The sequence below is a fragment of the Protomyctophum bolini genome (assembly GCF_963924005.1).
Source record: "Protomyctophum bolini genome assembly, chromosome: 4".
In the NCBI taxonomy this organism is placed as follows: Eukaryota; Metazoa; Chordata; class Actinopteri; order Myctophiformes; family Myctophidae; genus Protomyctophum; species Protomyctophum bolini.
In genome coordinates, this window is record NC_137865.1 from 35,034,541 (window position 1) to 35,050,848 (window position 16,308).

Sequence of the window (16,308 nt, forward strand, 5' to 3'; positions counted from 1 at the left end):
GCAAGGGAGCGTGATTTCACCGGTATTGTTCAAGCCGTATACAAGCGACTGTAGGAGCGAGTCAGATAACACCTGTATTGTTAAATTTGCAGACATAACAGCTATTGTTGGTCTGATTGAGGATGATGAGCTAAGCTATAGAAGAACAGTGGACGAGTTTGCCGGTTGGTGCAGGAGTAACTTCCTCCAGCTTAATATCCAAAAAACTAAGGAGGTCATATTGGACCTTATAGGACTGGTGCTCATGCACACCAGGAATTAGTCATTGGTGGGGATGGGGTAGTGATTGTGGAGGAATATAAGTACTTGGGTACAACGATTGATTCCAAGCTGACATGGAATTCCAACACTCATTCCATCTACAAGAAAGGTCAGCAGAGGCTGCATTTTATGCGCAGACTGAGAGATTATAACGTTGAAAAAAATATTATGGCACTTTTTCATCGATCCTTTGTGGAGAGTGCATTGACATTTTGTTTTGTTTCATGGTATGGCTCATTATCATTGGTCAATAAGAACAAACTCCATAAAATCATCAGCGTGTCCAGCAAAATAGCTGGGGTACGATTTGAGAGTATGACCTCAATGTATGAGACCCGGGTACTCAGGAAGGGGAAAGCTATTACTAGGGACAACACACACCCGTTACACAGCCAATACCATCTTTTACCATCAGGGCGACGGTACATGGTACCTTCCCTGCAGGCTAGGGTCTCAAGATCGTTTGTTCCCATAAGTATAGGACTTATGAACAAGCAGGCCCCATCTCAGTTCCGTGCATAAAGTGTGATGTGATGCCTCTTGGAACTATGACTTCTGTTGGCACTGTTTCTGTCTATATACTGTGTGATCTGTTTGTTTGCATATGTTTTATTATGTATATCCTGATGACTGCTGTGCACAAAACAAATTTCCAGAACAACACAGAAACTTACTTACTAAAGCATGAACAACACAGAAACTCACTTACTAAAGTATGAATAGAGGAAATAGAAGATAAATATAGAACTTAGTATACTAGAATTTGAATCATGATGCTCATGTATGCATCGCAAATATTTGTCATCTACAATGACATGCCCAAACTGATTTGTTTGGGGGATAGCACAGACTAACAGATTGCAGAGTTTCATATCATCAATATCATATCAAACATAGTATACAAGGATGAATAAAGCAGATGACATCTGCTGAAATCAAATAGGGTCTGACTGCTTTGTAATGCAATGGGTTGGAGCACTGTAAGTTCACACGTGCCTAATGGACCTGTATTGATCATCCAGTTTGCTCTCAATTTGTGTACGCTTGATGGATCCAATTCCCTGCACAAAGCAGAGATACATTTACTCAACGCGTCGTAAATAGTACACTTATAGATCCAGAGAGTCTTTCCTCTGTGACATATAGTAACATATTCCAAAGATACATTTGAAACACCACAGCATTCCTAAAAAAATCAATGTTGGGGGTGAGAGGTCAAGTATCTCACAGGCGAGTTGTCTATGCTCGTTAGTCAAACCTTCACCATCAACTCAGGGCTGGTGTTATATCGCTGGGTCAAATCAACCAAACAGTTCAGAGACCAACTATGCCACTTAAATCCTAGCTACAATTGACCCAGCTGAACGTTAGCTTAAAGGGGGTCTCCACGGTCCACCACTCAATGAGGCAAACCCTGGCAGAGGGAAGATGGGTCGATTGTCGTGATTCCCTCCTCCGCCTCTGAGCAAACAAGCAGCGCGGGTGTGCTAACGAAGCTTCTCGTCTCCGCCTCCAATGGTATTGTCTGGTGTGTTTTTTTATTTTATGGAAATGATACACTGTATGTCAATGGAGACTCTATTCGAAATATTGCGTCGGCATCGAGTGTTAGTTGTTAAATGAAAGGGGAGGCATTGTCATTGCACGAGGACTCCAAACAAAGCTCATATTGAATGTGTTCGGAAGGGTAAACCTCGTTTCCCTTTGGCCTGATAGAGTGCCTTTGAGACATGCATATTTGTTTATTGGCCCACAGACGTATGCTAGAACCTTTATGTTGAATTTCTTTTTGCTCATGGTCACATATTGGGTTTCGGCTATTATACCCGTATGGCTAAACAGGCTGAGATATTAGGAAGGTGTGGCTGCAAATTAAGTTGTCAAACAATATAGAGGCTGTATATGTTTGCTAAAGAGAATCACTGTGTATGTGTAGTTGTAAAGTATACTCATATTGCAGAATGTCTCATTTCAAGTTCAAAATGTGTCGCATCGCGATGCATATTGTGAGCTTGTACATTTGCTATTTTAAAATGGCTGTAATATAGGGTATATAGGGCTGTAGCCTGTACTGTATGTTTTACAATCAAAATTAAAATCTCAAAAGTAACTAGTAGTAACTAAAGTTTTCAAATAATTGTAGTGGAGTAAAAGTAAAAAAAATTGGCTCTGAGATGTAGTGGAGTAGAAGTAAAAGTAACCTACTCAAGATTTGGAACTACTCAAGTACAAATACCTCAAAATTGTACTTAAGTACAGTACTTAAGTAAATGTACTTAGTTACATTACACCACTGCTCACCAGAGGGAGAAAAAAACAAACATGATGATAATAATAGCTTTGTCTTTTTTTTTCTTTCTTTTTTTAGGTTTGTTTTCTGAACAGGGATGGGAAGAGGTCATCTCCAGCTCACAGTGCATAACAAATATTTACATTCAGGGCCATGGACGGGTCAGACTACAACAGCTCTGTTATCCCCGTCAGGAGATCTATGGAGATGAGCGCGTCGATGTGTGACAATGTGAGAGATTGTCAGCATTATGCATAGTATGATAAAAACTCTCTATCTATCTATCTATCTATCTATCTATATCTCTCTCTCTCTCTCTCTCTCACCCTGTGCATGTGTATATGTGTACTGTATGTGTGCGTGTGTGCATGTGGGTGTGTGTGCATGTTTGCCACTAGCGTGTGATCTCACAGCCAAAGACAAGCACATCATGATTTATCATAGATGCTTCTGACTATCTATTGTTAACTCAGTGTGACTACTATCTGTACTAAGTAGACCGCTAGACCTGCTACACATGTAATCAGAGCTGCTACCTTTAAACACATCTTAAATCTGACTTGTTTTTTTATTAGTTTTTTCTTTCTTTTTTTGTATGCTATTTAAATGAAATAGTCTTGAAAATGCAGCTATTTGTCCCCATTTGTTAAGTGTATAAAACTGTTGCTATTTGTAAAAAAAGAAAAAGAAAAAAAAGCTTTATACCCTGTAACATGTATATAAAGACACAATGTGACAGCTCTGTTTACAAAATGCTGTAGCCTACAACTGCACTTTCCCCATTTTCAACTGTTTTTTATTATATCTTGACACTTGCTTTGGCAATGTAAACGTATGTTTTCTCATGCCAATAAAGCTCCTTTAATTGAATTGAATTGACTGTATTTACACTATAGGCTAGCCTACGTATTTGTGTGTGTATCAAATCTATAGAAGCACACAAATGTGTCTCTGTTTCCACAGCAGCACCCACGTACACCCGTCGCACGCACACCATGATGCCACGCAGCGGTCTTGTGGAGAGAGAAATGATTGCATTGCCAGTTCACTGGATCACTGGGATTCTATTTGTGATATAATTTACCTTGATGTCTCTGCCCTACAGTATACGTAGGGGCTATATGAGGAAAGAAATGCAATCACAGGAGCCTTTAACTGCTGGCAACAACCCAGTTGTGATTTGTGAGGACATTTCGTGACTATAAGGCTACAACTATATGGACCTTTTGCAAAACGGATATTTTTTAGAAAGAATCTCTGCCCATACGACAGAGATATCCGTGTCCACACACAAACGCAGAAACGCATTGAACACAGGATAAAATCACTGCAGTAGCAGGTTTCAATTGTAGGCTACTGGTATATTATATTAGATTTACACTGATGAGGTGTCAATCATATTTTTTAATGAAGGAATAATTACCGCATTTTAAAAGCCACCTAAATCATGAGTGGAAGTGGAACATGTTTCTTGAATTGTTTGTCAACATGTCACACTATGTGCGTAAATCTCCAAATCCCGACTCTCGACTATATTCTCTCCATATCATTTAAACGTGTTTTTTTTACCATTGCTCTGGCGACTTGGCAAGTCCTGCACAGAAAATAATAGCAGAGTCAGACCTATAGAAGTGTCCACAACCAGTTGTGAGCTTGTAGAGTGGCTATATTTTCGAGGTGTATAATAAATGTCACGTTATAATGTAGGCTAATAAAAGTTCACATGCGCACATTGTCGGCATGCAGGCACAGTGACAAATGCAGTTAAGGGTGCGCCCTTTATTACCTAAACAGGAGAGAGATAATGTGCGCACGCTGCACGGCGATCCACTATATACTTTCTTCTCACCATTCACACCTCTCTCTCTCCCCTCCATGACCATGAAATGGAGAGCAAAATACAGCACGAGAATATAGTTTCGCATGGCAATGCACACACCACGCATACACTTGTTGCAGGTGTAGCCTATACTGCAATGGCATTTGGCCTGGGTCCTTATTTGGTTAATATCCACAGTTTATCTGTAGCGGTCCGCAATTAACCTATTGTTCAAGCTTCGCACTCGGCACCAATACAAATGAAATCACCAGTCCACACTGGACTAGTATGCTGATATATTTATTATTGGATGCAGCAGAGCAGAACGTTTGTTCGCTGCAGTTGATTTGTTAACAGCGATATATAAACATGAACAATTGGATAGATATCCGTTTCCATGCAGACACAAGCTGCATTTCTCACCTAATTATAGTAAAAATGCTATGCGCTAATAAGCGGTGACATCAACGTTTCTCAAAAGCTCCGTTTCGCATGACTACACAGATCCACTGATCTGGATACCTCCTTTTGAGTGCCCGAAAACTCATTTGCCTGTGGCTGAAAGGCCCAAACGTACAAACAAATGTGCGTTTAGCAAAATATCCATATAGTGGCCTGGGCCTAAGAGGCATTATACAAAACAGGTCGTTTCGAGGAAGCAATCTGATTGGTTGAAACTTCTAGCCGTGCTTCAAACGAGCATGATGTAACACCTAATCAAAACAAATAAATCAGCTGCCCTGTTCTACCAGAGCGCAGCAGACTGGGTGGCTAGGCTAACGAGTTTCTTGTGACATTTCATTCATTCATTCATTCATTATAGTCGTAGTGGCTATCTGTCATTCAAAAAATAAATATTTGTTAGTGACTATCTTAGTTTTAATGGTAACTGTATTGCACTCGATGGGGTAGTTTAACGTCATTAATGCACTTCTGCGCTGCCTTTGCAGGTGAGTTGCTGCAGCACCGCAGGCGTGCATTAATGACACTATGCTATACATATGTATAGCATAGTATAGTTTATATGTATAGTGTCATTATATAGATATGTTCTAGTTACGTTCTTAGCTTAAGCATGTTTCATGATAAATGCATTTTATATGTGATGTATACCCATGCCTTTTTGTTCTTGGCAAGAACAAATTATTGCTTAATGTAAATCGCTCTGGATTAAGAGAGTCTGCTAAATGCCTAAATTGTAAATTGTTGTAAATTGTTGCCACTGATCCAAAGTGGAATCTCATCCTGGCCAAGGAAGACATTAGGCTACTCTAGGTACCTTGTATTGGAAAGTTCCAATAACTAATGATCAAATTACCAATGGTAGCCTACTAATGAAGGCTCTGTTCCATTTAGTGTAGCACAGTGGTTCTCAAACTTCTTTATTTCAAGGACCCCCACAACGCTGAGAGTTACACTCCCATACAGGGCCATCTGGAACCCCCTCAGGAACCATGAGGCTCCCTGGGCCCAAATTTGTAGCAGAGTTTTTCCATTGAGCCAACCATGCACTATATCGACACCGTGACTCCGTTTGACCACAATGGAACAGAGCGTTCATTAGAAACATTGGTGACACCTACATACGAAGGATGAGGCCCAATATCCTTCCAATATGGCTGTTGATGTGCATACTAGAGCCTATCCAGCTTTGATCCCAGAGGGGATTTGGGGAAACCCAATGTGATCAAGACTTGAGTTCAAACCTGGCTCTCCCACATGGGAAATCAAACATACAATAGGGTAGATATGATAGGTTCCTGCTCTTATTTACTGCTCTGCTACATATGGACGGGCACCATTATCCCGACTGGCATGCCTGATTCAAATCCACCAGAGCCTCTGGAGTCAATTATAGACTATAGACAATGTTGTCCAAATGCTGTCATATTGATATCAATGCAATGCCATGCAGCACTACAGTATGTCGTCCAATGTAAAAACCATCAAATAAAATCCATTCCAATTTGTCAAAATTTGACAAAAAGATTGTAATAATATAATATGTTTGCAAAATAACTACAGTAGTAATGCTGTTAAATAATTGGGCAGGAGGGACTAGGGACACATTTTCTCTTTGCGGGTGGGTGGCCACAGCAGGAGTTGTACTACACCAGGTCTCAAATGATTCATTATGAAAAACAAAGCAGACACACAGAGGCTGAAATGTCTACATGTTTGGTTAAAAATTATAAGCCTCCCATTAGTTTGAGTAAAATATAGGATGGCTGAGGATGTGTTTAGTTGTTAATGAAAACTATAGTGAATAAAATCATCATGATGTAACATTTTATTATTATTATAATTCATTTCCTCAAAAATATATGACGTACAGTAAATTCTCCATTCCTTGTCAATGGGAATTTAACAAAAATACCGATTTGCTCGTCTACATATAATGACGTAAATTCTCCATTCATGGTCAATGGCATTTAATGTTTGTGTTAGCACAAAAATTGCCGATTTGCTCTTGCCTTTATGTTATCTACACTATAGCTGAATAAAATGACGGTGTAGTGATCAACTATTTATAGGTTAATTATGTCATGACAAAGTGGGAAAAACTGGCCTTGGGAGACGAACATTTTAATTGCTGAGCAATGGATGAAACGGAGGATTAAAGGGACATTTCATCGCTGGAAGAAACTGCAGTCACCCAATGTTAATACTATTTGTAGTAGATAACAGTAGCACAATTTGAAATTCTCACCCTATGGCCTGAATTCCTACAATGACCATGATTCTTTGTTGCACTGCCCCTCCTCGTGGAGAGAGGGGAGGCTGCGTGGAGGTGTGACTTGTATAGTCCAGGAAGGAAGCGAGACCACTTTTTCATGACAAATTTTGGTCATGAACCTGGCGTCATGACTAAAATATTTCCTAAATGTGTCCTAAACACCATTTAAATAAGATCGGGAAAGCCAAGCATTTCCGTTTTTTGGCCGACGCGACAAGTTGCAGCCACGCGCCAATGTCATTTCCATCCACCAGCTGTTTAAAAACCCGGAAGAGACGCCTGGACTAGGTGGCATCTTGTCGCCTCTTGCCACGTATGCCTGGGTGTATCCATATCCTGCACACTCATACAGGTGTTTTCAGTTACTCTGGCTGATCACACCTCATGGTTGTGTGGGTTAGAATGAGAGCTGACCCTCACACTGTTTTGTTGCAGTCTGTGACATGATGAAATTGTCAGCAGCTTGACCTACAGCTTCGACCTGACTCGAGGTGTAATCAGTAAGAGTAAATGAAAACACATTTATGAGTGTTCAGGGACTTTACATAATTGCCAACATATTTGAGAGTGATAGAAGCCTGACATGTCCCATGGTGTGTAATTGATTCTGCATGTCCATATGTTTATCATTCGCTTAAAGGTGCAATGGTATTTTTCAAGCATTTTATTTTAAAGTTTTACTCTGAAACGGAAAGCTGTGTGTTTTTTAACCAATCATAATGTCGCATCCCTTCAGGGTATGGGACGTAGCTCCATGCGTGTACATGTACACGTATAAGTATAGTAAATATTTTAGCGTGATGATTCACTTTGAAACGATTAATACACTGTCTGGATATCATCTTGAATGAGATTAGAAACTGAGTAGTTGATCTGTAATCAGAAGCAGCAGTGTTTGGACGGTGAATGAAATCAAGATACATTTTGTATTCATGCAGGACATCATCATGCAGCACGTTTTCAAATTGGAATTTTATGGACTTTTGATATAAAAATAGTTTAAAATACACAAAGATGGGAAAAAAATTGAAATGTTCCCATTGTTTTGGTATAGATATGACGACCACGGATATGGTCTAAAAGTGTGACAAAGATATTTTTCATTTCCCTACGTCTTCAATATAATACAAACACAGGAAGAAAGTTAATTCGAAAGGGGAGAAACAAACCTTTTTGTTTTCTTTCTTTTGTTAAGTAGCATTGAGAACCAATGGTTCGATCCTGAGCCATGATGTGCCCTATAGGCCATGATGACCTAGTACACCCCCTGGACATGACGCTTCTAAGTCGCAGGGACTTAATTACCCTCAATCTAACCCTCTTTTTAACAGCTTATCCACTGTCAACGGTATTGAATTATCTGTCTAAAGTCTATTCAGTATGAGCCTGTTTGTAGGTGGACCCAACACTTCATATAATGTTTTCTATTCATCTTATACTCCAAGGTGACCCTGAGTTGGTGTCAGTGACACAAACTAAGACACAGAAACTCATTCCAGAATATTCTGTATACCGTTGTTTCGGCACTGTAGTGCCGAAATGATTTTGGCTCGTCAGAAATTTTCAGTAGCACCGAAGAGACGACTTTAGGACGGTACCCGCCCCCCCGAACCTCAAATGACGTCACATTGTAGGCTCTACAGCGCCGAACCGACTTTCGAGTATGAATCGGCCCTTAGATTCAACAAGCTGTTTTTTTTTTTATCCCACCATGTCTGTTTTTCATGAGCATTGCTGTCTGTAACGCTGTGCTGCCACATAGGAGTATACTGGAAATCTCTCTGCAGCACCACAACAGAACCACAGTATAAGTGGCTGAACATGGAACCGAATGGAAATGTGGGTGGAATGAGCTGCGAGACTTTGAGGATTCGGGCGACTGTGGCTTATTTGGAACGGACTACAGTAGGGAACAAGGGGTCTCTTGTTCCTCAAATAATGAACTACAAAGTCACGTGTCAAATGTCGCCATACATTATTCTCACACAGAACCCCCCAAAATATTCAAATTTCCGATTTCCTCACACTTGAGACTTCGATGCTTATCATGAGAGATTTCAACTTCAAATGTCAAGCAGATCATCTCATTTGATGATCTTTGATTTGGTGAACTGTACTATTCCTGTATCTGGCGAGTTTTAGGTTCAATTCCCCTTGGGATCTGAAGTATATGCCCTGCATAAATATCCTCAAACTAAATATTAAGTCCCCAACCAGCTCTGCTTCATAATAAGATTTTAGACATCGTATATGTAGCAAAATTCTAATCAAAGCAACAAACTGCAGTATTAGTCAAATCTAGTCAAATCTATCAGTCAAATTCGTTTAGCACATTTAAAAACAACAAGACTGGAGGGTTTTAAAATGAGAAAAATCCACAAGCAAACACTGACTACCATGAAATGTTTGTCAAAAACAAATAGAAACAATGCAAGAACAAACGACAATGACCTCAAACTGTTTTAAACGCAAGAGAAAAAAGGAAAAAGATCAGTCTTTAGTTTGGAGTTTGAAGTTCTCAATAAAAACAAACAAACAAAATAACAACAGAGCAGAATGCAAGGAATAACAAATAAGACGTAGGCCTACTACAGTAAAGTAAAACATATGCAACGCAGGGGGAAAATAATGTGCATTACATCTAAATATGTTAAATGTACTAATAAAAGGCGCAAGGACACTAAAATCACATTGAAATCAGACCGGGATTTGTTTTTCAATAAAAAAAACTTGATTTGAAAGACCTTCTCACTGACCTCCATGTAGCAAGAGGCAAGGCTATACAACACAATTCTACCTCTCAGGGGTCAAAGGACGAGTATCACCAAATACAATAAAAACAGAACCTCACTGTGTAGAGAGGTGAGGGATGAGCATGAGGTGAAATGTGAAAAGCATGTGGTTATATGGGTCGCTCTAGACCCCTTTTAAGTGTGCGAGCCACGGCGTGATTTGCAGGAGTTCTCCTGAGGTAGCGATGGGTAAGGGGATATCAGGGCCTCTCGTCTGGGATGGTGGAGGGGATCATGGGTAAGTACAGGGTCAGACATCTGACTTCCAGATGGTTCAGTGATGTGTTGCTCGGCTTCAGAAGGAACGCACTGATCCTACCCAATGTTCAGCCAGGACCACATTCACCCAGTCTTCTTTCCCTTTTTTGTGAATTCTCTCTCGGCCTGCCTCTGTCTCTCATTAAGTATTTTTTACAGATCCTTATTTTTTCATTCTGTCTGTCTCTCTCTCTCTCTCTCTCTCTGGCTGATACAATATATTACGGGAGGAAGTATCGCAAAATGTGATATATGATGATATATTGGCACACCCCTACGTTAGTAGGGCTAGTGTTAGGATCGCCAACCACCAGAGCTATGATTACTTCTAACGCGACTAGCGACAGGACCACGATGAGACGTCAAAAACACAATACTTTGTTAGAATTGGAATCATTGATTTAGATTCAGAGTTATTCGCATTTTTTTATTTTTAATCACATCCATTAAAACCGGAATGACATTAAATGTTGCCCAATCAACATTCGATGTCATTGTCCAAGTGAGTAACGTCACCAAAGTCTGCTAAGTAAACGAGTTACTTAGCAGTGAGTTTATTTAGTATTTATGCTATGTGTTGGTCATTGCGTCCATGTGTATTTCTGCAGGTTGCTGCTTGTGTATGCGTTTGTTTGTGGGAATAAGACAAAGCCATGCAGAGCCAAAGACAGTGTGTGTGTGTGTGTGTGTGTGTGTGTGTGTGTGTGTGTGTGTGTGTGTGTCTGTCAATAGGAGTTAGCATGTGTGCGTCAGTGCATGCATGTGTGCCTGCACTCGTGTAGATGTAGTATTTCACAACAGAACTGTCTGAACAATGCGTTTCCTCTGCACGCACACGCACGCACGCACACACACACACACACACACACACACACACACACACACACACACACACACACACACACACACACACACACACACACACACACACACACACACACACACACACACACACACACACACACACACACACACACACACACACACACAGCTGTCAAACATATTCATAATCAAACATGATGCAGTACAAACACATTCAAAATAATACAATAGGTTTTCCTCAAAAATCCTATGAAATCACAAATAATTTTGATGATGCAAGGTCATCTCCCACAGTTTTACAGAACCAGCATAATATGTTGGACAATGTAATAAAGGACAAAGGGTGCTCTATTACATTTTCCAATACAGTATGTAACAAAACATATCTCTCCCCATACATGGCTTCGACTGGTGGAGACAATAAAGACGACATAAGCTAAGCATATAAGCCCCAATAGCAGCACTATGATTCACTGATCCAATCTACAGTCCCGACAACAATTTAATAATAATAATAATAATAATAGCACCTTGTGTCACTCACCACTGACTGTATATCTTATTCCCTACTGTATGAGAAGGACTGCCTGCATGTCACCAGTGTCTGCCACACATTGTCACCATTCCAGGGCATTATCACAAGGAGACAGTCGACCAGGGGGCCAAAGTAGCACATGCTTCTGCATGGGCTCCATGTTCTATTTTCTGCTGGCATGATATCAGTGGCTTGTAAGGGTGTAAGGTAAGGGTGATGAGAGAGTGAGAGAGACTGTGAGAGAGAGAGAGAGAGAGAGAGAGAGAGAGAGAGAGAGAGAGAGAGAGAGAGAGAGAGAGAGAGAGAAAGTGCATGCGTGCTAGGTGTGCATGCGTGTGCGTGTGTGCGTTTCACAAAAGCCTGGTCTGGATGCCATAACATTCCACAAGGGTGTCCAGAAAGGTTAGCTCATGACATTGGTGAACTGAAGAATGGCAAAAATAATGAATGCAACGTCCAATCATACCCTAAAATGGAACCACTATACTGACAGCTGCACACCACGACTGACACAGTCCTGGGTATAGGCAACCTGCGGCCTGGCAGAGATCCACGCTCCAAGGAGCACACTTTTCTAGTTTGTGTCTGCAAGAATTCTTCAAGGCAAGTCACGATTTGGCTTCAAACAGCTGAGATTAATCTTGAGGACCCTTGAAAAAGCTAAAAATAACAGCTCGTATTTTCTTTACTGAGGCAGTTGGAGAAGATCACTGCTGTAGACAGGATGATGAAAGTAAAGCACTCAGGGGAAAAAATGGCATCAACTGAGCTCCCTTCTAAAGCAAATATACTGTCCAGACACAGGTGTTTAGTCTATGAGTCTGTCTGTGTGTGCGTGCGTGCATCAGTGTGCGTGAGGGCTTTCTTGTGTGTATTGCCACTGCAGACAACTTGTGTAGCCTACACTCTAGAATTGAGCTACTAGTTTTGCTATATAGCCTACTCAAGTATACGGACGCATGTCTGGTAGAGTGGTAGTTAAGGGGGCTTGCAGTTTGTAGTGAGCACAAAGATTTTATTGCTACCATGACGATAACACTGCTAATAGCAAATGCATGTTATATTTTGAGTAAAGTTGTCTTCAAATTAAATGTTTCTATACTGTCATATCTGTGCAATGTACCAACCTCACCGAAACAAGCTCACTGTACATTACAAACATACCAGGCAATAAAAAGAGATTCATATTCTGATGTTGATCTCTGTACCTGAGTCCTGACCTCACAGATACCCTATACCCAAGGTGCTGGTACAGTACAAATTCTTACACCTCCAAAGTGTAATTCATATATCTGCCTCCTCATTACACATACCCTCTTCCCACCCCATGCGCACACGCACGCACACGCACGCACACACACACGCACACACACACACACACACACACACAGTATGATACAATACGACATAATGGGTTCACAATATTGAAAACATTTGATATTTTACTAAACAAAAGTACAAAATAAAGTTTAAAAAAAAAGCAAAATGCAGAACAATGCTGTTGTTTGCCCTATAGTTCAATCTGCCACTTTCACGGTCTGTATATGATATTGGCCATCGACTAGCCTATTGAAATGTGTGTGAGTGAAATTTGCATGAAATGGCATATTACGTTACACTCGGAACACATGGAGATGTCATCGAAATCCTTGATTTTCCATTCCATTTTCACCACAGAAAATGGCCTCATGTCTCCTGCAAATTGCAATGATAATGCCAACGCCCCTCATTATCGTTGGGGCTCTTGCACTCAACTGTGGAAGCTGACGCATCAGTTCCAACAAAGCACTATAGCACAAGATGTATTATTATTTTATTAATGTCTGATATCGCGCTTCAGTTTTTCATCACGGTTATGAATATCATAACATTTTAATATCATGAACTTTAGTGACACAATATTTCACCATGCACAGCCCTACTATATTGTCCTGTCTCTTCCGAGTTGGCAGTGGCAAATGGCAATACAAGTTCAGCTTGACCAGCTCCTTGGTAATCTGAAACCCTCTGAGCTGAGGGAACATATATTCACCCCTCTCTGTCTGTCTGTCTGTCTGTCTGTCTGTCATGTCTCTAACTTCTCCCTCCTCAACCCCCTGGCCTACACCGATTCCCACACCTCTGCTGAAGCTTTCGCAACTATACTACTCCTTTATAAGAACTAATTAAAAAAAGAAAGGAAATAAAAATAAATAAAGCTCCTTCTCATCCACCAGACACCAGTCTTTCCTCTGACCCTCTTGCCTGTAAGTCACTCTGAGTGCCTGAGGATCTGCTAAATGTCTTAATTGTAACACATGACATAATATAATCTGATTTGCTTAAATAAGTCTAAACACAAACAACTCACATACTGTACAAGTCACATAGAATCTGATTTAGATCAGGTTGTTGCATTCAGACTGAGACGGATCTCCTCAAATCAGATTCGAAATGTGACTGAAGTCACATTGGGAAAAATCTGTTTCCATGTGACTTGTAGCCTACCGGTATGTGACCAGTCTGCATTTAGACTTAATTAAACAAATCATATTTTAATCTGGATGTGGCATAGATTCAGCCTGGATTCAGGTTAGATTTGGCTGCCAGTGTAAATGGGCCTAAATGCTCCCTGTCCATAATGACTCCCACCAGGCCCCAGTCAGTCGTTACTACTTTACTTGCCTCATTGAAGAAGATGAGATGGAGCTACTCTGTCTGGAGCTGCTCTGTGGAGTGGCCATTCTGTCTGAGGACATTATCCTTCAGCACACAACCTAGAAGACAAGGAAAAGCATTCAATACTGACGTCACCATCACATGAAACCGAATCGACTCTGTCGAGGCTTATCAGTGTATTGTGACTTTAGAATTCGACATCTTCATGGAGAAATGCAATGAAGTCAAGTATGGTTAGAGGAAATTAATGGACATAACATGTGTGTGCGTGCATGTGTGTGCGTGTGTGCATGTGTGTGCGTGTGTGTGTGTGCGTGGTGAACATGGAGCGCACACGCACACGCACACACACACACACACTCTCTCTCTCTCGTGGCTGTGTCGCGTGCCACTGCAGTGTTATCCACTACAGCATCACCCCTATTGATCTGCTCCTGCAAAGCCTTCTATTCTCGTCTTGTCTTTTTTTCCTTCCAAGTAATTCAATTATCAATAAAGCTCCCTGTTTTAAATAGCCACAGGCCCGCTCTGTGCCAGTGGAATAATATTTCTTATCTTCTAATTTATTGGCTGGCTGCCAGCCAGCTCTCCCTCTCTCTCTCTTTACTCTGAGGGCAAGCAAAAGGGGCTAACATTCTTAAGTGCCCGCCACAACTTTATTCCGTTTTTCTTTTTTTTATATTGATGTTTTCCTTTTAGATTATTCCATTTCCATTCGGGCAAAAGCTGCGGAAGCCGTCTTGCGCTCTAATCCATTTAGTTAATGTCATGCTGCACGGGTCCATTTGGTTACTAATGTCATGTTTATTAGCACGTATAGCAGATACAAATTGCGCTGTGCGGAAATGTAGGGAAACACACATGCATATATGCACATGTATAGAAAACAGATGCATGTGTCTGTGTAAATACAAACATGCGCACACACGCACGCACACACACACACACACACACACACACACACACACACACACACACACACACACACACACACACACACACACACACACACACACACACACACACACACACACACACACACACACACACACACACACTACAACACACCTATACTCTCACGTACTGTACACATGTACATCATGCAAACACAGACACTCGCACACCACAGAGATAACGCTCCATATCCTGCAGGGCAAGTTTTGGCACGGCAGTGTACCAGCTTTTATTAAATGCTTAGAGAGTGTTACGGGGTCGATCGAAGCCAACAGAAGCACTCACAGTACAAGGAAGTGGAATCTAAAGAATGTGTGTGTGTGTGTGTGTGTGTGTGTGTGTGTGTGTGTGTGTGTGTGTGTGTGTGTGTGTGTGTGTGTGTGAGTGTGTGCATGTGCATATGCGGACGTCACTGTCTGCATCATCTGATCGTGACTTGCACTTGATATCGCAGTATTCTATACGTTCTTCCACACTGAAATACCATCGTGAGCAAGAGAAGCCTCGGCTATATCTTGGGGACAGAGACCGGGATGTGGTGGAGAAAATGCATATAAACACTATGGTATTGATTAATTTAATGTAGCCTACTAGTAGATTATACTTAACATTCTAATTACCGCACCTGTTCTTCACTGACAAACTCATTAGAGACTGCAGCCGACTCATGTAAACCTATTTCAAACTGTGTGAGTTAACTATAAATTAGAGTCCATTTAAGGAATGACCTTCTCTTGTTACTCCTGAAACTCTGTACACTGCTGAAAGTATAAAATATGTGTGGGACATGTGTGTGGGGCGTGCTGGGGGAAGCTCTGGAGGGAGACACTAGTCTCTCTCCGGTGTGATGACATATACAATAAATAATGGAATCCTGATGGTTGAGTCCTGCTTCTTCCTGATGTTGTTTACTTACTAATAGTAATATCAAAAGCTGCCAGAACAGGGACGGGAGAGAAACAGAAGATGGTGAAGTCAGTGCATTAGGGAAGTCACTGCTGATGATTTACGGCCTCTCATACTTCTCGGAAAATACCCCGGGTTAGGTACTTATGAGCAACAAGGGACCTATCTGTGGAGGCATGGGAGGGACAGAGAGAGGGAGAGAGAGGGAAGGGGGTCTTTGAGTAAGCGAGATCGAAAAAGAGACAGAGTGTGTCTGAGACAGAGAGAGAGAGAGAG

General features: G+C 41.1%; 1 protein-coding gene across 4 annotated transcripts in view; it reads right to left on the minus strand.

Moving 5' to 3' along the window:
- Nucleotides 1-16,308, minus strand: part of insc (INSC spindle orientation adaptor protein) — a 71,679-nt gene that overhangs the window by 34,199 nt on the left and 21,172 nt on the right. For 3 of the 4 annotated variants that reach the window (XM_080761768.1, XM_080761767.1, XM_080761766.1), the window contains one exon: nt 14,179-14,270. The exons of the other annotated variant lie outside the window; for it this stretch is intronic. In XM_080761768.1, the coding sequence (XP_080617894.1) occupies nt 14,179-14,252 (74 nt within the window). In that variant the 5' untranslated portion in view covers nt 14,253-14,270. The remainder of the gene's footprint in view (nt 1-14,178; nt 14,271-16,308) is intronic. 4 annotated transcript variants of the gene reach the window in all.